The sequence below is a fragment of the Pan paniscus genome, chromosome 2, assembly GCF_029289425.2.
Source record: "Pan paniscus chromosome 2, NHGRI_mPanPan1-v2.0_pri, whole genome shotgun sequence".
Taxonomy (NCBI): domain Eukaryota; kingdom Metazoa; phylum Chordata; class Mammalia; order Primates; family Hominidae; genus Pan; species Pan paniscus.
Genome location: NC_085926.1, coordinates 15767093 through 15790169, shown reverse-complemented (window position 1 = coordinate 15790169; position 23077 = coordinate 15767093). Strand labels below are relative to the sequence as shown.

At 34.7% G+C, this 23077-nt stretch overlaps 1 protein-coding gene across 15 annotated transcripts in view; it reads left to right on the top strand.

Moving 5' to 3' along the window:
• Positions 1 to 23077, top strand: part of ANKRD28 (ankyrin repeat domain 28) — a 194099-nt gene that overhangs the window by 55745 nt on the left and 115277 nt on the right. For 5 of the 15 annotated variants that reach the window (XR_008624705.3, XM_008951669.6, XM_003826200.7 and 2 more), the window contains one exon: positions 12028 to 12111. Coding sequence is in view for 12 of the 15 variants with exons in the window: in XM_008951669.6 (XP_008949917.1) it covers positions 12028 to 12111 (84 nt within the window). In the remaining 3 variants the exon portion in view is untranslated. Of the gene's footprint in view, positions 1 to 2537; positions 10938 to 12027; positions 12112 to 23077 lie in introns of those variants that run through there. The other 10 variants (XR_010111399.1, XM_063602196.1, XM_063602198.1 and 7 more) reach the window with 7 other exon arrangements.

The window sequence follows — 23077 nt, the reverse complement described above, 5'->3', positions numbered from 1 at the left end:
GCTAATCAGGGTAATCCTATTCTGCCTAGTAGTGATTTGTTTGGGAAGGGACGTGTGATCAAAGCCTGGCCCTTTGCATTTCAGGGAAAGTCAGCTTGTGGGGCTTCTAGGAGTCTTCCTCATACCTGAAAAGGGAGACACGGAAGGATATTCCCACTTCTACTGCATGACAATATGTGTTTAATAGGATCCCATGAAGTATAACAATTAACATGTGGCTATGAAGGGAGTTATCCTAAAGTTCTTGCTGAGTCTGACAGAGGGAAAAGCTGAAAGGAGCGTAGGTCATATATGATGGCATTGGATAACTGAATCAGTCACCCTAAAGCCACCTTATTTTAATTCTTGATGTTTGTGATGATAATCCCTTTGTTTAAGCTAGTTGAGAGTAACATCTTATTTTATAAATTATTTTTGGCTTAGGATAGCCCTGATATTAACAAATGTGTTTAATATTCTATTACATAGAAAGTAGACACTGGTGGAAGGCCCATTAAGATGTCATGATGGGCCGGACATGGTGGCTCATGCCTGTAATCCTAACACTTTGGGAGTCCGAGGTGGGCGAATCACCTGAGGTCAGGAGTTCAAGAGCAGCCTGGCCAAAATGGTAAAACGCTGTCTTTACTAAAAATACAAAAATTAGCTGGGCGTGGTGGCGTGCGCCTGTAATCCCAGCTACTCGGGAGGCTGAGGCAGGAGAATCACTTGAACCCAGGAGGTGGAGGTTGCAGTGAGCTGGGATTGTGCCACTGCACTCCAGCCTGGGCGACAGAGTGAGACTCTGTCTCAAAAAAAAAAAGATGTGATGATGGCAGCAGTGTTGGTATAGTGGTGAGCATAGCTGCCTTCTAAGAGGTAATGATGAGCGTCTAATTTTAAGATCAGCTATATTGGGTTGAAAGTTTTATAAGTAGTCTTACAAAACTGAATGTTCTAAATGTAAAACACAGACACACAAAAAATTTCTACAATACAGTAACTGATAGCGGATTTAACAACCTAGTTAGGAATGGGCTAATTATCAATTCTTATAGGGGCCTCTTCTTCCCATTTAAGAAGTTCAAAATTGTCTACAGCTAAAGGAGTTGACATCGTTTTACTCTGAATTAACATTGTTACAAGCATGGCTTTTTAAAAGTTTATCGAAGGCGTGAAAATTTATGTATAAAAGAAACTCCTGAGACACATTACAAACATACCTTCCTTCTTTCAACAATAGAAGGTGCTATGTAAAATTACAGCACTCTTTGATAAAAGGAACTAAAACTCTCTGAGTCATTACTTGAATTTAAAAATAGCTATGGTCAGTATTTTTGTCTCCACTCCAATATGGTTCAGAAAGACATGAGTCATTTTTTTTTAGTATTTCCCAAACGATAGCCACTTTGAAACGGAAGTGATGTATGCAGTTGGGTTCAGTTTGTTTGTGAAATAACGAATGTACACTTCAGATACTGATCTTACTGTACTTTCGGGAATTCCTTGGACATCTCACATAATTATTGCTTATAAAGGTAAACATTTTGTAACCATAGCAACTTATTTTAAAACTGAAAATTTTCTCCCTTCAGCTTTTAAAGTGCATTAACTTCATACTACATTTACTCTGGCATCACCACATTGTAAAAACCAGAATGAATTGCACATAATCTTTCCTCAATCTTTTTTTAAGAAGGGCAAAATTCAGCCTGTTTAAAATAAAAATTTTGCACTCAACTGATTTTAATATGAGGGCTAAATTGTCTTTGATACAGTTGCTGAACAATAATTAACTTTGCAAATAATAATGTAGATTTCAGAGAATGTGTTTATCCTTGGCCTGATAGAACATAAGTCATATGTCAGAGATACTACTCATCACATATCTTAGCTAAAAATTTTACTAATCAGATTGACTAGGATATTTTAAAAAGTATCGCAACTTTAAAAAAAAGACCTCTAAAATGATGAGTCCTTTTCCTTAATTTCAAACTGCTTCTCAAGGTAATCAAAATTATGAAGAAAATAACCTAACTTTTAAAGACATTACTTAAATGCAGTACTACATACTTGCTAACAGAGTAGTTTTTCTCCCTTTCTTCCTTAGTTTTGGCATATTAGGTGTATTCTAGAAAACTAACCTGTGTTAGTTTGGCCTGTTGAATTTTTTACTTATATTCTTTTGGAAGGAAGTAATTCTCTTAAGGCTGAAATCTAAAAACAGTCATCTAAATATTGATTTAAACCTTAAGTTCATATGTGTAACTCTTGAATCTACACTTACTTGGAAAAGTCAGTGAAACTCTGTTTTCGTTAAGTACCTGCTACGTAAGTACATGTGTGTTGGGAGGAGGAAAGAGAGCAAAGTCAGCATTCTTCTAGTCCCCCATTATAGTGTTAAAATGTTACTAGTCTGCCTGTCTATAAAAACCTTCCTTCCTTTGAGGCACATACCATTTGGCTAGGTGATCCTTCTATTTCTTGTTGCTATCATCTGTCACATCTCATTCCCCAGTTCCACATCTGGATCATGTTTGTCTGTCATCTAGGTGATTTCATTTCTTTGTAGATGACATTTTGAACATACTTAACTATTTATCAACCTCCACACCAGCAGTCATCTGTACTTGGCTGTAACCACCTCCACTTGGCTGTAACCACCTCAATGACCACATCCTACAACTTGTCTCATTTGCTGTAATTACCTTTGCTTCTGTATGTTTGTTCTTATCTATCCTAGACACCGTGAGCCATTGCTTTTAACTGCTCAACAGTTACTCATACTCATTTTTAACAATTATATATTATAAATGATAGTTTTGAATCTTCAACCATTTTCTGAAAAATGTGATAGCGTTTTTACATGGAATGTTCTAACTAGCAGACCATTGATTTCTTTGGCAAAGCACCCTTCCTATAAATTAAAGGAAGAGCAAAATAATGAGGTTTATGGAGAGTTTTATTAAAATATCCATTTATTTAGAGAATGGACAGTTAGAAGGTATCTGTATATGTCAGTTACAATTAATAACTTCATATGCTACACTCTTTCCTATGATGGACTTGGTAGCAGGTATAGTCTATATCTCAGCCTTCAGTATATACTGTCTTTTACTATCTTTTATCTTGTACTGGTTAGATTTTTACATGTATGACATAATACCCTATTTAAGTTGCATAAGGAGTTTGAAGGTGATATATGATACCCTATAATTCCTTGGCATGGTATGTATAGTAGAGATATGAATGTCTAATAATTGTTTAATCCGTGCTGTGGTATTTTTGGTGTTTTAAAAAGTAAGGTATTCTTGCCAAAAGACTTTTAGATAATTTCAGTGTACTGGATTGAGTAGAATTGAGCCAGATCTCACCATTCTTTATGATTTTTTTAATATTCACCTAGATGTAGGCAACTTTGGGAGTTAACATTTCATTTAGAAGTCATGAGGGTAGATGCTAAGATAATGGGCTCTGTATTAAGTTTAAAACAGAGTTTGAGAACATGAAATGCACCTTAGATATTGATGTAACAAGTAACATTCTTCATTGTATAAATTTGGAAACTAAAAAAGTCCCAAATTTCTTAAACTCCAATAAGCACTGGTTGCTTAAGTCAAAAACCTGGGAGGTTTCTGATTATCATCTTCTCCATCACTCTTGTAGCCAGTCTATTAACATGTCCTATAAATCCTATTTCTAAAATATATTTCTTTTTTTTTTTTAAAAATGGAGTCTCGCTCTGTTGCCAGGCTGGAGTGCCGTGGTGTGATCTCAGCTCATTACAGCCTCCACCTCCCAGGTTCAAGCGATTCTCCTGCCTCAGCCTCCTGAGTAGCTGGGATTACAGGCATGCGCCACCACGCCCAGCTAATTTTTGTATTTTTAATAGAGACGGGGTTTCACCATGTTGGTCAGGCTGGTCTCAAACTCCTGACCTCATGATCCGCCCACGTTGGCCTCCCAAAGTGCTGGGATTACAGGTGTGAGCCACCGTGCGCGGCCTCTAAAATATATTTCTGTCTCTCCATCTATATGATCATGTCCTAATTCAGATCACCCACTCTGTTGGATTACTGCAGTGGTCTCCTAACTAGTCCTTTGACTTCCATTCTTCTACCCCTTTAATCCGTTCTTCGTATCAAAGCCACATAATGTTTTTAAAGCAAAAGCAAATCATGACTTCCTTAATTAAAAATTTTTAATGGTTCTCAATTAATGAAAAATACAAACTTTATAACTTGGTTTACAAGGCCTCTCTATCACATGACCATACCCACTTCTCCAACTGCATGTGATATTGTCCCTCATGATTGCTTGCCCAGCCACATGGGCCACCCATTAGTTCCTTGTCTTTCAGACATTTTTTTTTATTCGAGAATTTATCACAGTTGCAGTCATATAGTATTTATTTGTGTGTATGGTTCATTAGAACAAGGATTGACTATTCATAATTTTGTTTTCTCAGCTTGGCAGAAAGACTGGCACATAGTAGATGAATATATACTAGGTGAATGGATGGGGCAGATAAGTGATTGGCTGACTAGATGTTTCTGAGCCTCTGTTTCTCATTTAGAGATTTGATAACAGTACCCACCAAAATGGTGGCTGAAGATGATTGAGAATATTTGTGATAACTGTTTCCATCTCTTTCTCTCTCCTCTGATTGTCCTTAGCTTACCCAGGAAAATATGAATTATTTTCCACCAGATTTCTGATTATTGTTTCTAGTACAATATGTTACAGCTCAAGTTTCTAACTCATTTTATTTATTGAAGATTTAAGTAGCCACATTGTACTGGAGTATGGATGTTGGAAGAACAGGGCTCGAAGGATATATGTCCACTCATAGATAATTAAAGGAAGAGTAAGATTATCATTTAGAGTTAGGCTCAGCTCCAAGTACCAGAGATGCAAAATTACAGTTTCTTAAACAAGGCAGGACTTTTTATTTCTCTCTAACATAAAAGTCAGAAAGTAGACAGTCCAAGGCTTGTATGGCAGTTCTGTTTGGCAAAGTCCTCAAAGACCCAGCTCCCTTCTAGCGTAGTTTCACTACCCTAGACTATGGTCCTTGTTTGGTTTAAGATAGTGGCCAATCATCTTTGTTCCAGGAAGCAAGCTGAATATGCTAGTTGGTCTTTAAGAAAGTTTTCTGAAAGGCACACAACACCTACTTAAAATTTTGGTCAAACTTTTTCATGTGGCTCCTAGCTACAAGAGAGCTGAGAAATGTAGTCTTTATTGTGTGAGGCTCTGTACTCACCTAAAGCTGAAATGGAAGCCTGGAGGAATGGACACAAAATACAGATCTCTGCAGAAAACACATGTAATATTAGAATGTGCTAACAATCTGCAGTATACAGTACTATTAATATTGGAAGGGTTAACAATTTATTATTACGAATGTAACGTACCAGTGGGATCACACCACTTGAGATTGTCAAACGATATTGGTTAATGGCCATTTTGGCATTATGACTGCATAAAAAATAAGTGTCCTGGATCATAAATATATTACCTGCAGAGAGTTAAGTCTGATCTATTATGAGGATTTTGAGTTGTGTTTTGAATATCTAGTGACTTTCTTGCAGTGGCTCTAATAATCACATAGATAATTGCATGGATTCTGGCCTGTGTAGCCTAGAAAGCAGCTATTCCTTGATTTCTCCCCACTCACCCTCTACCTCATTTTCTTTTAACTCTGTTCATAAGACTTTTTTTTCCTAAAGTATATGGATAGATGAGGCATACATAGCTCAAGAAGATTGGTGAGGATTCTTGATCTGTCAGAAATGTTTTCTATAACATTGTTTGAACCCACTTCCTTACTATCTTTCACCACAAGCTTTTTATTTTCAAATACTCAGAGACCAGCTTGTTACTTGCCACAGAGTAGCCACTTAATATACCCTGAGTATTCTATTCTATGATAATACGGAGTTCACAGATGTGTAAGACAAAAGCTCACCTTTTGTTTAGGTTGGATCTTGTTGCAGAAAGGAAAAATCGTTTGTGTCAAAAAAAGAAATTCAGGTGTAACAATTAGGAACCCAAAAATTATCTTCCAGTGACTTAATGTTTTTATAATCAGTAAAAAGGTTTAAGCCAGCTTTACCATTATGTGATTCTATTAATAGTAGGAGTAAGCTCTTAATAGGATACATTTTAGTATAAAGAATAGAAGGATTATAAAGCTGTCAGAGTTGAACTTGTTAGCTTATTAAAAACTTAATCTAATATGGCCTAAAAAGTAAGTACCAAAGAAAATAACCACATCCCCTTGATATTTCTCTAAGTGGAAAAAAATGTTGAACTTACAGTTTGCACAATCTTTATCAGCAGTTTTTTATCGGAAGTACTTTCTCTGTTTCTAAGTTCTTAAATATTCACTTGTCTCCTTTTAAGATGTGAGTTCCTTGAGGGTAGGAGCCTGTCTTATTCAATAGAAGAAGACACAAAACAGTGCTGCTAATTTAAATAATTTAAAAACTGACATATTTCTCTTAGTATTTTTTATCTGCTTTTGATTTTATAATATACCATGGGCTAGTACTTTCTATCCTTTTTCCCAAAGGAATTTTACAGTCCCTAAACTGTAAAATCTAGTGAAGGTAGAAGAATGGAAGAGCCTGTAGTCTTTCTTGCCTAAGTTTACTGCTCCCTCTCCCCAATTAACACTTAGTATGTGCTTGTCTAGTTACTAGAGTCTAAAATGAGCTTTTAGCAGACTCTCAAGAGACCACTGAAAAGTCTGGGGACTTGGCAACTGAATGGGATCTCCAGACGTTAATCTGAATTACCTCACTTGTACTGGGTCAAGGGGAGGAGGAGTTTAATAGCCTTTGATCCACTCACTGGCTTCACAAGGGATATCATTCAGCTATCCCAAATATCCATAACAATAAGGTTATCTTGTTTAGATTTCACAACACTATGAAGTAAATTCTGTTAATGTCATTTAATAGATGTTAAAATGAGCACAGAGAGGTTACTAAATAAGTGAGTAGCCCAGGATCCCAGAATTAGGTTAGTGGGAGGCCTGGATTAGAACTTCAGGCAATTTGACCACAAAATAGCCTACATTCTCAAGCACTGTACTGTTACTCTATTTCTCTTAGACAAAAATCTTTGCAGGTTATTTTTTTCTTATATAAGTGTCAAGAAATTTAGGCTTAGGGAATTTAAGTGGTTTGTCCAAGGACACAGCTAGGAAATGATGGAAGCAGAATTGAACTTCAGGTGGGCTGACTCCTGAGCCCTTAGTTTTAACCATCACCCCATACCTTTGTTTTATATCCTGTCAGCTTCTGAAATTTTAATTGTTCACTTATTAGAGATATGAAACTCACTTTTTTGCACCTTAATGCCACCTATATTTTCTGGTTAAAATATATGTATACCAACACACCCCCACTATTCTTGTTTATAAATCTCCACCCTTCCAGAGTCTTGTGACGACAGAATTCATTTCAATGAAATTATTTATAGGTGGAAGAAAGTGGAAGGAAACAATATGTATGTAACACAGTCCCTACCTTCAAGGAGTTTGTTTTCTGGTTGGGAAAGACCTAAGTGTGGAGGTTGACTTAGAACAAGAAACAGGATGTACCTGCTTAAGTCTAAGTAGGTGAACTTAGGTACTAGATACTTTGGAACAAGTTAAGATTGTTAAGATAAAAAGAGATTTTGCTTTGGGGGCTTGGGAACCCTGAAGATGAAATATAGGATATTGTTACTATAGTTGTTTCACTTTCAGATATTTCAGATATTAAGATATTTTTGATTCAGCTATGTGGAGATGGATAACATAATTGATGTATGTTCAATATTTACATACCTTTAATTTGGCATAAAAGTATTTTATATATTTTAAAATATAACTAATGAATTGTTAGCATGTTTTAATTGGTACAAATATGTTAGAGTTATTGCTTCTTCCATAGATTGATACATTTTATAGCTTTCAATGGTTCTTGTTTTAAATTCTGACATTCTTATATTTGTATCATGCTGGGATTTTTTGTTTTTTTTTTTTTCTTTTTATGGTTTTAAGACTTGCTTTGAAGTACCCATTTAAAAATAACTGGTTTTAGAATATAGCAATAAATAGTATATTCCTTTGTTACCTAAACTTTTCACAACCTTTATAGGTTACCTGTTTGTTAAGATCACTTTTATAAGCCAGTATTATAGGTTGCAAAGATCTGGAGATGAGTGGGGAGAAGAGAGTGTGTCTGTACGTGTGTGTACTCAGTGATAGCAGAATAGATTAGAAAGAGTATGTGTTTAAAATAACACACAACTTTATTAATTTATACAACTTTGGGTAAAATACATCATTTCTGAGTCTGTTTTTCCCTCTATAATGGGAATATAGCAAGGTTATTGTATTAAATGAGAATGTACAGCACATAGCATATCACAGATGTTCAAAAGTAACTATTATGTTTATTATTGTTTATTAATAAAAATGCTAGTTAATATGAAGAACACAGATTGAAGGGGGACCATGGTATTTTCTTTGTAAGTTTTCTCTTGAGAAATATCCTCCATGTTGGGTAAACAGAGAAAGAAGAAAAAAAACGATGAAATGATTGGTTTTGACATTTATTTATGGCTTTGGGAAATTTATAGGGAGGGAGATTATTTGTATTACCCCGTGCCCTTTTGACATAGGTAATTCAGGACGAAGGACATTTTTTTTTTCATGTACCTCTTTAACAGATTTTTAAGGCTTTATTCCCTATCCAAATGGGAAGGTAGGATTATTTTATTTCTTCAGTGAAAAATCAAATGATTTATATAATTTTAGAGTTAGGATTTCTACATTATGAAATTTTTGCTTTTCCCTTTAAAATATGAATCAATGATTGATTAAATTCACCAATTTAGAAATTGTTAGACAATCTTAAATTTCATTTGTTTAAGCTTTGCATTCTAGAAAATAAAATACACCTGGCAGATTAAAACTGATCTTGGTAAAAATATGAATAAAACAATTTCATGGTTTTTATAATCTAATAAAATATTTCTCCATCTTTAAACCTTTTTTATGAGTCCATTGCAGGCATATTCTTACTGCAACTGTCATTATAGGGTTAAACATTTGCTTTATTGTAACACACGAAAGCAGTTAAGCCGTTTGGAATTGTTTACTTGCTAAAACCACTGTTAGTCAGCAGAGGCAGTACACCAGATTTCCTTGTGGCTTTTAGTGGAAAATGTTAAAAGCTCACTCATTTTTCAGTTATAGAATTTTTTAGTTTGATTTGGATTAGTCACAGAACTGGCATGAACCTTCTAATTGTGAAGGCTGTCCAAATGCACTATTTTTTTCTCCTGCTAGAGGAAGTTACATCCCGAGAAGTAGCTCAGATCTCTGGTAAGTGTAACATGTGAGCATTACTAGGCATTTCATCCTGCGGGTCTGCAGTCTTTGCTCTTCAGACTGTTGCTCCGTTGGAATGCTTCTGTGGGACCGATACTGAGGTTCTATAGATATTTTTTAAGGACCTACTCGTTTGGGGATGTCAGTGGTGTTTTGCAAGATCATCTGAGGAACAGGAAAGCATTTGAAATCTGAAAAGGATAACTGTGGCGGTTTTCACAGTGGAAGGAAACTATATTGGCAAAGAGGCAGATGACTGAATAAAGTAGTTGGCTCAAAGAAGATGCACAGTCTGCTATTTTTTTCTCTGAATGAAGACTGTTTAATGGAAGCTGTATTCATGTGGAGATCAAAGGAAACACTGGAATGATACACTACTATGTTTCCCCCCCCCCTTTTTTTTTTAAAGAAAACAAAAAGCCTGAAGCAGTAATTTGAGCTCAAATGCCTTCTAATTCCTTCACAGCCTGCTTGTTCTACTAGGATTCTCCACTAACACCATTTCTGCCTGGTGCCTGTGCCCTTTTGCTGGAGCAGCCACAGACAACTGCCTGATGGAGAAAGAATGAACGCTCTGCCTTGCTTATGCTATCGATGGGAATAAAGCTAACTGTGTTTCTTCTATTATATGGGAAATCTGGATTAATCAAGCTGTATTCTAGTACCAAGAGTCGTATTGTCTCTTGTGGTCTGACTCATCACATGTAAATGTACTGCAGCTTTGCTATTAATGCAGAGTGGTTTTTTTTTTTTTTTTTTCTTTGCCCCTTTCCCAAACACTGAAAGAATTGTTAACCTCTGAGCTTCATTTTCAGGATTTGTGCTGAGCTCTAGATCTTTTTTCTGTGAATAGTATCTGCATTAAACCAGTGATGAAGAAATGAAGACAAATTAGAAGTGGAAACAGAATAGTGAGATTTTATTTTTTATTTTCAATTATAAGCAAAACAGCTACTGGTAACTATATGACCTTGCAGGCAAGAGTGGGTATCGCTGTGATCATCTCTGTCACAGCAGTTGTTTCTCATTTCATTCTATATTGTGTGGTGTTGTGTCACCAAAAACAATGATTGTTTTGTGCAAGTAAATTTCAGAGATAGAGCAATAAGACTATTTTGGTAGAGGAAAAATATTTTTAAATGAGCTTGGACTCAGTTTTAGTTATTGACATGTTGGTGTGAAATTTCTTCTTAAGTATTGCAGTAATCCAACAGAAATAATAGAATTTCGTTATATTTAGGAAGTTACAAATTATGTAGTCATAATTTTAAACTTGTTTTTCCAGTAGTACTTATTAACTTTAAAAAAAAAAAAGAAAACCCAGCTGTGCTGTTCAGAGAATGTTTGTAAGTGTTGTACAGAAGAGGAGGAAAAACTACTTGTGCTCTTCCAACTGTGACTTTTATCACATAGCTTGGAATTTAGTGTTTTAAAAGATCGAATGAGTCGAGTGTGTATTGTTGTTTTGGAGGAGGTAGAAGATGAATCTCCTGCATTCATTTCTAAATTGCCACAGGAAAATAAATCCCTACATTCTCCACCTTCTGGAAATGTATTGGTAAGATATGTAAGTTTATATGTTTACTATATTCTACTGAACTAGTAGTATAAATCTTGTTTTTTAAGAATAGATGTAAATTTCCAATAGTTTCTTTACAAACCCAAATTAAAGCAATACGTGTGTAAATATGATGCAGTATTTTTGTATAAAATGCGCATTTTTCGTTTTTACTTTTTCGAATGCTGAGATAACATTTCAGTCTTTACTATGTCTTAATCTCTTTAAAAGACTGTTTAAAAATAATTTGAGAATTAGTAGTTATGGCAACCACGTTTCTGTTTTCATTTTGTGGTTTCAGAAACTGATGTAACAAGAATCAGGAACTCTGCATATTTTAGGAAAGGTTGACTACCCCCAGCAACACTAAGGCATGGCCTTTTCTGTAATGAATTTTATGTATTTACATATAAGACTTTATATGAGATTCAGTCTTCATCTTTAACCTTGGTTTTAGTGCTACTGTCAGCTGGCTCCTTGACTAGTATAGTATACCTTATCAAGAGGCTGTATCGTTGATTAAGAAATTATTATATTTAGTTATGCATGTGTTTGTCTTTTCAAGTTATTTAAGTATCCAGTATTTTTTGGTCTTTGATTAGTGGCTATTTTCATCAACTGCCAGGTTTGCTTTCTTGGGATTTGTATCTTTATACATGTAATGCTAATCCATGTAAGATAATTTGATGCCCCAAACAGACCTTTTCAAAAAAGCCTTCCTTCATGGGCTGGAAATTGCTTAAAAAGTTCTGCCCACAAGTAGATGTTGAGATCACACATTTGTATTTGGAAGATTCTTTCTTTTTGTCATATACAGAAACAAAAGGCTTCTACTTACAAGAAATAAAATCTGATTTTGTTTATTATACTACCTAAATTGGGTCAAACTGAATTGATTTTTTTTTTTTTAATTAGGCCTTTTTTTTCCAAGTAGGAATCCTGTACTTTGACATGATTTGGTTTTATGAAACTTCTGGCTAATGTCAAAAGTGATTATTGCTACAGGGAAGAAAACTTGTAGATTCCAGAACTATGTAAAATATCCTTAGTCACCCCACATGGATGATTCTAATGTTTTTATTACTCTCTTCTATTTTAGCCATCACTGGTGCAAGCTATATTTAACGGAGATCCTGATGAAGTTCGAGCACTAATATTTAAGAAAGAAGATGTTAACTTTCAGGTAAAACAGTTAATTCACTGATGCCAGCCTTTAAAACTGCTTTTTAAAATTCTTTCCTAGAATTGTGATTTTTGTTTACAAGACATAATATAACTCTGTAACAGTTGTTTTAAATGAGGGCAGGAAGGTATTGAGGCAAAAGGGAAAACACTGGACATATACTCAGGGCAGTAGCAGCCAGTAGGGGTCTTTTGTTCTCCCAGCTTTTTACTTTGAAATTTTTCAAACATAGGGAAGTTAAAAAAACATGCTGACTACCCATATACCTTTCACTTACTTTTGGCATTGATAACGTTTTGCCACATTTGCTTTCTGTATTTATTAATATACAACTTTTACATGTATATGTAGTAAGTTGCAGAAATCATGATACTTCACCATTAAATACTTAACTGTGCATTTCACATGAGGATTCTTGTAAGTGTATATCTAAATATAAGATCAGATTTGCTTTTTGTAAATAATCATGGTGAGTGTTTTACAATGGTGCTTGATTAATTTTTGTCAGATTAGGTTTTCAGTAAAGTCATTGTTGGAAAAGTTTTCAGACTTAACGATACAGTAGTATATTCAGTGCTGACATGATGGACAGTTTTAGAAAGGTGGATATATGGATAATTTTCTCTCTCTGTATGTTTTTTCAGTGGCCAGTATTTAGTTTACTAAGTTGTGGCTGAAAGCACATTATGTACTCTAACAAAATTACATCCACTAATGTATATATTTTTACCAGAAACAAATGTACCCCTGAGTTATGGAGGGGGTGAAAAGTCATATGATTCACAAAGTCGCTGTGGCAACACCAAAACAGATGACCTAGAAATGATTGTGGTTTTAAGAAAGCACCCATTGCAAGCTCATTTTTAACTCTCATCTTTCCTCCTTTTTTTTTTAATATAATACTGCTGTGACCACTTAATGTTAGGTAGATACAAAAAAGTTTTACCTTATTTTTAAAATAATGAATTATCTGAATAGGTTTGAATCATTGGCTAAAACTGTTGTTAATTTTATCATTGGGTAATGAACAGAATGCTATCATTATATATTTTTTAAAACTTTCTAAGTGAATTGCCTTCAAGTTTATATTTAGTTGGAAACATGCACCTAATTCAGGATTTATGTATGTATGTATGTATGTATGTATGTATGTATGTATGTATGTATGTATTTAGAGACAGAGTCTGGCTCTGTTGCCCAGGCTGGAGTGTAGTGGCATGATCTCCGCTCACTGCAACCTCTGCCTCCCGGGTTCAAGCGATTCTCCTGCCTCAACCTCCCAAGTAGCTGGGATTACAGGCACCTGCCACCACGCCCGATTAATTTTTGTGTTTTTAGTAGAGACAGGGTTTCATTCACCATGTTGGCCAGGCTGGTCTCAAACTCCTGATCTCAGGTGATCAGCCCGCCTTGGCCTCCCAAAGTGCTGGGATTACAGGCGTGAGGCACTGTGCCGGGCCATGATTTATTTGTTTTAAATGAAGTGTCTGGTTACTTTACCCAGGGTATACTGAAGAGTATGCGTTTCTTAGAAAATAGCTCAAGGGGTATAGACGCATGAAAAGGTGGAAAACATGTTTTCCATTTAACTCCTAAGGTTTTCTTGTTATTTTGGTTTTATTTTAATAGTACTGACAAATACTACCTTGATTAGAAAGTTTGAACTATAATTCCATTTACCAGGGCTAATTTCTCCATCATTACAAAGTTTATTGTAGCTGACATTACTTTTATGTTATATTTAATTAATTTATCCTAAATTAAAAAAAATATTCAGAGTCATTGAGAGCATCAGCTCACTCATCAGTAGGCCTTTCTTGAGAGTAACTCTTTGACAATTGTCTTCAGTGATACAAAGGTTTTTGACAACAACTTTTATGATTGCTTTTAGGCCTTTTCTCTCGTGACCCTTTCTTAGTAGTTGAGAGTGTTGCCTTAGAGTCAAGATTTATTAACTTTTTGGCCATTATTTGAATTTAAGATGGTAAATATCATCTGATTTTGTTTGATAAGGAATCATATGGGGTTTTAAAAGGCAATGGGTGTTAAATGCACTGACTTTTAATAGGTAATAAAATATTTTTAAGCTTTATGTCAGTGTGACAGTCGTGTTTTTCCAAAGTAAATTTATTTAAATAACTATTTGGAGAATAACGTTGGACTTTTTGAAACTCAGGTTTCTCTTAAGTTTTTTGAAGTTGTTTTTATTCATTGTTAGAATGGATATAAGTTCAGATTTATTTCTCTACCATTAAATAGTCATTGTATAATTTTAGATTAGTTTCTTTAGTCACACCCTGAAGTTTTGAATATTGTAGACCACTAAACAGCACCTTTCTTAGTAACACACCTAATAGATTTTTCTTTTTATTTTAGTGGGTTTTAAAAAAAAATTTGTGGGTACATAATAGGTGTCTATATTTATGGGGTACATGGGATGTTTTGGTACAGGCATGTAATGTGAAATAATCATATCATGAAGAATTAGGTATTCATCCCCTCAAGCATTTATCCTTTGAGTTACAAACATTCCAATTACATTATTTAAGTTACTTTAAAATATACAATTAAGTTATTATTGACTATAGTCACCCTATTGTGCTATCAAATAGTAGGTCTTATTCTATTTTTTTGTACCCATTAACCATCCCCACCTCCCACTCAACCCCCCATTACCCTTCCCAGCCTCTGGTAACCATCCTTCTGTTATGTCCATGAATTCAGTTGATTTGATGTTCAGATCCCACAAGTAAGTGAGAACATGTGATGTTTGTTTTTCTGTGCCTGCCTTATTTCGGTTAACATAATGATCTCCAATTCTATCCCTGTTGTTGCAAATGACTGGGTCTCTTTTTTTATGGCTGACGAGTACTCCATTGTGTGTATGTACCACATTTTCATTATCCATTCATCTGTTGATGGACACTTAGGTTGCCTCCAAATGTTAGCTATTGTAAACAGTGCTGCAACAAACATAGGAGTGCAGATATCTCTTCGATATACTGATTTCCTTTATTTTGGATATGTACCCAGCAGTGGGATTGCTCGATCATATGGTAGCTCTATTTTTAGTTTTTTGGGGGACCTCCAAACTGTTCTCCATAGTGGTTGTACATTCCCACCAATGGTGAACAAGGGTTCCCTTTTCTTTACATCCTCACCAGCATTTGTTACTGCCTGACTTTTGGATAAAAGGCATTTTAACTGGGACAAGATGATATCTCATTGAGTTTTGGATATCTGATGATTAGTGATGTTGAGAACCTTTTCACCATTTGTGTGTCTTCTTTTGAGGAATGTCTATTCAGATCTTTTGCCCATTTTTTATCAGATTATTAGGTTTTTTCCTGTAGAGTTGTTTGAGCTCCTTATATTCTGGTTATTAGTCCCCTGTCAGAGGGGTAGTTTGCAAATGTTTTCTCTCGTTCTGTGGGTTGTCTCTTCACTTTGTTGATTACTTCCTTTGCTGTGCAGAAGCTTTTTAACTTGATGTGATCCCATTTGTCCATGTTTGCTTTGGTTGCCTGTGCTTGTGGGCTATTGCTCAAGAAATATTTGCCCAGACTAATGTCCTGGAGATTTTCCCAGTGTTTTCTTGTATTAGATTCAGTTTGAAGTATTTAATGCATTTTGATTTGAATTTTGTATATGGCAAGAGATAGGGGTCTGGTTTCATGATTTTGCATGTGGTTATCCAGTTTCCCAGCACCATTTATTAAAGAGACTTGTCTTTTCCCAGTGTATGTTCTTGGCACCTTTGTCAAAAATGAGTTTGCTGTAGGTGTTTGGATTTGGTTTTGGGTTCTCTATTCTGTTCTATTGGTACACGTGTCTGTTTTTGTGACAGTACCATGCTGTTTTGGTTACGATAGGTCTGTAGCATAATTTGAAGTTAGATAATGGGATTCCACCAGTTTTGTTCTTTTTGCTTAGGGTGGCTTTGGCTATTCTGGGTCTTTTCTGATTCCATATAAATTTTAGTATTTTTTCTATTCCTGTGAAGAATTCCATTGGTATTTTGATTGGGATTGCATTGAATCTATAGATTGCCAGGACATTTTAACAGTGTTGATTCATCCCAATCCATGAACATGGAATATTTTTCCATTTTTTGGTGTCCTCTTCAATTTTCTTCATTCGTGTTTTATTGTTTCCATTATAGAGATCTTTTACTTCTTTGGTTAATTCCTAAGTATTTAATTTTATGTATGGCTATTGTAAAAAGGATTACTTTTTAGTTTCTTTTTCACATTGTTCACTGTTGGCATATAGAAATGCTAGTGATGTTTGTACATTGATTTTGTATTCTGGAACTTTACTGAATTTATCAGTTCTAGTTTTCTTGTGGAATGTTTAGGTTTTTCCAAATATAAGATTATATCACCAACAAACAGGTATAATTTGACTTCTTCTTTCCCAATTTGTATGCCTTTGATATCTTTCTCTTGTCTGATTGAGCTAGATAGGACTTCCAGTACTATGTTAAATAACAGTGGTGACAGTGGGCATCCTTGTGTTGCAGGTCTTAGAGGAAAGATTTTCAGTTTTTCCTCATTCAGCATGATACTAGCTGTGGGTCTGTCATATATGGCTTTTATTATGTTGAGATATGTTCCTTCCATATCCAGTTTTTTGAGGGTTTTTATCATGAAGGGATATTGAATTTTTTAATCAAATGTTTTTTCAACATCAGTTGAAATGATCATATGGTTATTCTTTATTTTTTTGATATGATATATCATGTTAATTGATTTTGTGTTTTGAACCATCCTTGCATCCCACAGATAAATCCCACTTGATCATGATGAATGATCTTTCTAATATATTGTTGAATTCAGTTGTGCTAGTATTTTGTTGAGGATTTCTGCATTAATACTCATCAGCAATACTGGCCTGTAGTTTTCTTTTTTTGATGTGTCTTTGTCTGGTTTTGGTATCAGGGTAATACTGGCCTTGAATGAATTTGGAAGTATTCCCTCTTCTATTTTTTAGAATATTTTGAGTAGGATTGGTATTAGTTCTTCTTTAAATGTTTGGTAGAATTCAGCAGTGAAGCCATTATGTCCTGGCCTTTTCATTACTAGAAGACTTTTTATTACAGCTTTTATCTTATTACTTGTTACTGGTCTGTTCTGGTTTTGGATTTCTTCTTGTTTCAATCTTGGTAGGTTGTGTATGTCTAGGAATGTGTCCATTTCTTCTACATTTTCCAGTTTATCAGCATATATAGTTGCTTACAATAACCACTAACAAGCCTTTGGATTTCTGCATAAGTCGTAATGTCTGTGTAAGTCGTAATTTCTGTGTAAGTCGTAATGTCTCCTTTTTCATTTCTGATTTTATTTGGATCTTCTTCTCTTTTTTTCTTAGTCTGGCTAAAGGTTTGTCAATTGTATTTTTTAAGTCAACTTTTTGTTTCCCTAATAGATTTTTAACAAACTTTAATTTTAAAAAATTATATATTCATATTATTTGGTATGACATGAAGTCTTCTAGAAGTCATGTAACATAGTTTCACTAGCAAATACTAGAGTTTTATATTTGGCAGATTTTGGCCACAGATATAATAATTGACTACCTGAATAAACAGAGGTTTTTTGCTTGTGTAATAATTTAATCTAAAGCATGGTAATTTGGGGTTGTTTAAAACAGCAATGTCAGAGCTCTGGGTGAGCTTCTCTGAAACTCTTGGCTTTCTCATAATAGAGAGATGACTGCTGTATCATGTACTTGTGGGAGACAACCAAAGACATTGGAAAAGAGACTCTCCTGTACATTTTCTTTTCTTTTCTTTTTTTTTTAAAAAAAGGAGAAAACATCTCTTCGAAAGTCCCCACAAAATTCCTTCCTAAGGTTCCATTGGTTACAAGACTACTCTAAACTAATTCACCAGCAAAGCAGAATGGGATTCGCTTTTTGCTAGATCAGTCTTGGTTCATCACCTGGTTCATCCCCTGGAGCAGGAATAGGGCTTCAGTGGACTTCATTGAATATATTGCCATATTCAGGAGTAAATCAGGATTTTCATAGGAAGGAAGAAAGGGAAAATAGTTGTTTGGATAGGAACCTAACTGGACGGTTATTAGTTGCCTAAAAACTGTTGAAATAGCAAAATTTTGGAAAAATAAGTCACCTGGATGTGGAAGAAGCACGTAAACCATAAAAGGGGAAATGCAATCAAAATGTTTTAAAAGCAGAGTGGTACATAGAATGTGAAGAACAGTTGGACTCTAAGTTGAAAGACCTAGATTTTCATATCTTCTTAGCCTTATTGGCTATACAAGTTGAGTGAATCCTGTTAACTTCAGCCCTCACTCTTCTTTTTTTTTTTTTGGGTAAATGTGTAGGGTTACATTAATGATCTTCACAGTCTTTCCCCACTCCAAATTCAGGACACTCTAAAAATTCTAAATGACTTTCAGTGACCTCCTGCTTTTGCCCAAAAGCTTTCATTTGTGTTTCTAGATTTTCGTGACCAAAATAATAAATGCCTTTCCCTAAGATTTACTAGAACTTAATGCCATGTTGTAGAACCCAAATAAGTTAATCTGAAATATTAATGATACCACATTTTAGAGGAAAACTTTGATTCTTCTTTATAAGAAAATTATTTTCTACAAATATAAATTTTTTATTAAGAGTATTAAAATTGGTGTTAATTGTAGAACTTTACTTTTGAGACAGACATAGGCATAAGCCATTTTGTATTACTCAATTTAACTTGTACAACAGTTCTGTAAAATTGACAGGTTAACATTTCTACTAAAATTCACAAAAATTAACCTTCTGCAGAATCAGTATAGCAGAATGGGAATTTGAACCCATGTCCGACTTAATAGTAACTGGAGAAATAAAGCATATTGTTGAGAGAGAAATATTTTTTCTTCTGCCAAATAGTACTATAAAGCAATAATAGTTGGAAAATGGATGTTTCTCCCTAAAATAGTTATGTCGGTGCCCTATGAACTCCTGCCTTTTAAGCTGTGATACAAAGATAATCCTAATTTTTATAATACCAAGTGCTGTTACATTTTATCATTGCAAACAAGTGATTAGACAAATAAGACACAAGCCTTCTTTAGTGCCATATTTTTTTGGTAGATAAAAATGTCAAAGTAGTATTACACAAGGATCCAGCCAAACTGTTTTTAGTCTTTAAACATAGGAAGGCTGAGATTATGAGCAACCCTTTTTAAACTCTAAAGAGCTGATTTAAGAGCTAAGCAGTAGATCTTAGATGTAGCATATAACTTAATATTTTTGAAAGTGTTACCTTGTATATTCTGCTTATTGACTTCTGAATTTAGATATACTTTATTATTCAAAAATGAATTGCAAAAGTAGTCCTCCAAATTATTATCCCTTGTTTTCAAAACCGCTTTCTGAGATCATTGAAATGATGTTCATTTTACATTTTTCACATGAAGTGCTCAGCAAATACAGTCTTTTCTGAAAATTAGCAAGAAGCAGTCTAATCTTGAACAAGTCTTTCTTAGTGGCCACATGTTGCTTCTGCTGACTGTCAGTACACCAAGCTGTTGATGTTTCTGAGCTCTTAAAAAAATCTCTTCACTCATTACTTGAGGCTGTGTGCATTCTCTGTCCTAAAACCATATGTGTGTACATGGTCTTTTCTTATAGCTATTCACAGTAACTAGTGTTGGAGCCCACAACCCTCCATCCCTATCTCAGGTGTATCTACCCAGCTTTCAGCTGGCTTGTATGGAACGTGGAGTGAAGGTGGGGGCAGGCATGGGAGAAGAACCAACTCAGCTTTCTCCCAGGAGAGAAATGACACCTCCCTCCAGCTCTGTGTGGCCAGTGCCTCTAAGATTCCAGTTTCAAATTTGTAAATTATCTTCGTCAATGTTGAGGTTTCTCCCAAGATCCATAACCAAGTATATGTCCTATGTCACTATGACTAAATGATTACTATGATGGTCCTGAAACAAAGAAGGTATTATCCACTGGAACTAGCAGTTTTTGGAGGTTCAAAATACAGAAATTTGTATTCCACTCAGGTATTTATTTTTAGTAAGCATGTTATACATGAGTTCTGCATTTTCCTTTTTCATTCCCAGTGTATTTTAGGAGTCAGTCCATATTAGTCTATAGAGACTTTCCTCATTCTTTATAACTGTATTTCATAGCATAATTTATTTAACTAGCAGAACTAGTTCCCTCTTAGAGGGCATTTGGGTTATTATTAACCCTCTTCATTGGTAATAAATGGGATCTTTTCATCAAGTTAACAAAAATTCTACTTAAATGGACAAGCAAAAAATTTTAAATGTATTTATTATCTGTTATTAAATATATTATTAACTTCATAGACTACCTTTCCTCTAGGTTCAGTATTTAAAGCAATTTTAGTGCATATGTTTATATGAATTGGTGGACGGTAAATACTGGCATTTTCTATAAAGCTCAAGTATCAATACTTGCATACTCAGAAGTAATGCTGATGGTTACTTATACAGATATTGATAGTTATATGGTATAGCAAAAATATGATAAATTATGTCCTAAATTTCATACTGAAATGAAGTAACTTTGGTCTGAAAGTTCTCAGCTAGTGCCTCAGACTATTTTTTTTAAACTTTTATTGAGATACAATCGATGTATAATAAACTGCATATATATAAAGTGTAAAATTTCATAAGTTTTGATACATGCATACACCTATGAAACCATCACCACAGTCAAGATAGTTAACATTTCTGTGGCTCCCAAAGGACTCCATTTGCCCCTTGGAAATCCCTTCCTCCCTCCTCTCCCCTGGTAATTACTAACCTGGTTTGTACATTTTGTTTTTTCCTAGAGTGTTATATAAATGGAATTACACAATATGTCATTTTTTTGGTCTGGCTTTTTTTTTGTAATAGATTTTATGTTGTAGAGCAGTTTTAAATTCACAACAGTATTGAGAGGAAGATACAGACATTTCTCATACACTTTACTGCCACCACAAATGAATAGCCTTCCCATTATCAACATTTCCCATTAGAGTGGTACATTTGTTAAAATTGATGTACCTACATTAATACATATCATTATGGCTCAAAAACCAGAGTTTACATTAGGGTTCACTCCTGGTATTATACATTGAATGAGTTTGGACAAATATATAATGACATGTATCCACCATTATAGTTTCATACAGAGTAGTTGCACTGCCGTATCCTTTGTGCACCCTCTATTCGTTCTTCCCCCCAGTCCCTGGTAATTTTTTTTACATTGTCTCCATAGTTTTGCCTTTTCCAAAATGTCATATAGTTGGAATCATATAGTATGTACCCTTTTCAGGTTGGCGTCTTTCACTTAGCAGTATGCATTTACGTTTCTTCTATGTTTTTTTAATGGCTTGGTAGCTCATTTCTTTTTAATCCATTATCTGAATGTACCACAGTTTATCCATTCACCTACTTAAGGGCATCTTGGTTGCTTCCAAGTTTTGGCAGTTATGAATAAAGCTACTATAAACTTCCATGTGCAAGTTTTTGTTGGGACGTATATTTTCAGCTTCTTTGGGTAAAATCAAATAACATGATTGCAGGATCATAAGGTAAGAGTATGTTTAGTTTTGTTAAAAAACCTGTCAAAGTGTCTGTTTACCAGTGTGCACTCATAGCAGGTATAAATGAGAGTCTCTATTGTTTCATATCCTTGCCAGCATTTGGTGTTATCAGTGTTCTGGATTTTGACCATTCTAATAGGTGCGTAGTGGTGTCTTATTGTTGTTTTGATTTGCAATTCCCTGATGACATGATGTGGAGTATCTTTCCATATGCTTATTTGCCATCTGTATATCTTCTTTGGTGAAATGTCTGTTAAAGTCCTTGGTCCGTTTTTTAAACAGGTTTGTGTTCTTCTGGTTAGGTTTTGAGATTTCTTTGTAGATTTTGGATAACAGTTCTTTATCTGATAGGTCTTTTGGAAATATTTTCTCCCAGGCTGCCTTTTCATTCTTAGGCAATGTCTTTTGCGGAGCAGAACTTTTGAATTTTAACGAAGTCACAGCTTATCGATTCTTCTTCATTGAACATGCCTTTGGTATTGTATCTAAAAGGTCATCCCCAAACCCAAGGTCATCTGGATTTTCTATTTTATCTTCCAGGAGTTTTATAGTTTTGCATTTTTATAGTTTCATAGTTTGGGCACAGGTACCTGCCATGGGGCTGAGATGTGGGTTATGGGTAGCTGCTACTGTGCTTAGAACTGAAATTGACCAAAATTAATTGCAATTTACCATGACCACAGTAAATCATAATTTACCTCTCTGAGTCTTTCCTTGAAAGTAGCAAGGCTTCATTATACGACAGAGTTCCAAAATAGTTATATTGGACAGATTCTGCCAGTGGAATTGTTTTCTAGTTGGGGAGACAGATTCCTGGTGCTTCCTACTCTGCCGTATTCTCAGAATCCTCTCCATTCATTTACTTTTAGCCTACTATTTGCATCTTTATATTTTAAAAGGTTTTTTACAGACAATATATACTTGGATATTGTTTTTTGATCGAGTCTGACAATTTTTGTCTTTTAATTGGTGTTTTTAGACCATTGACATCCAGAGTGATTCTTGTTATAGGTGGATTACTGTTTATCATTTTTGTTACTGTTTTGTATTTGTTACCATTGGTTTTTGTTCCTATTGGTCGTCCATTCTTCTTCTGCCTTCTGTGGTTTTAATTGAGCATTTCATGTGATTATATTTTCTCTCCTTTCTTAGGATATCAGTTATACCTCTTTTTTTTTTAAGTAAATGTCTTACAGTCTACAATATGCATATTAATCTAATGGACATCTAGCTGTCAAATAACACTATACCACTTGACAGGTGGTATGAGGATCTAACAACAAAAGAACCCTAATTCCTCCTTATCATTCCTTGTATCACTGCTGTCATTCCTTACACTTACATATAAGCATACATGAGCACATATATGTGAGCATTTGTCATTATATT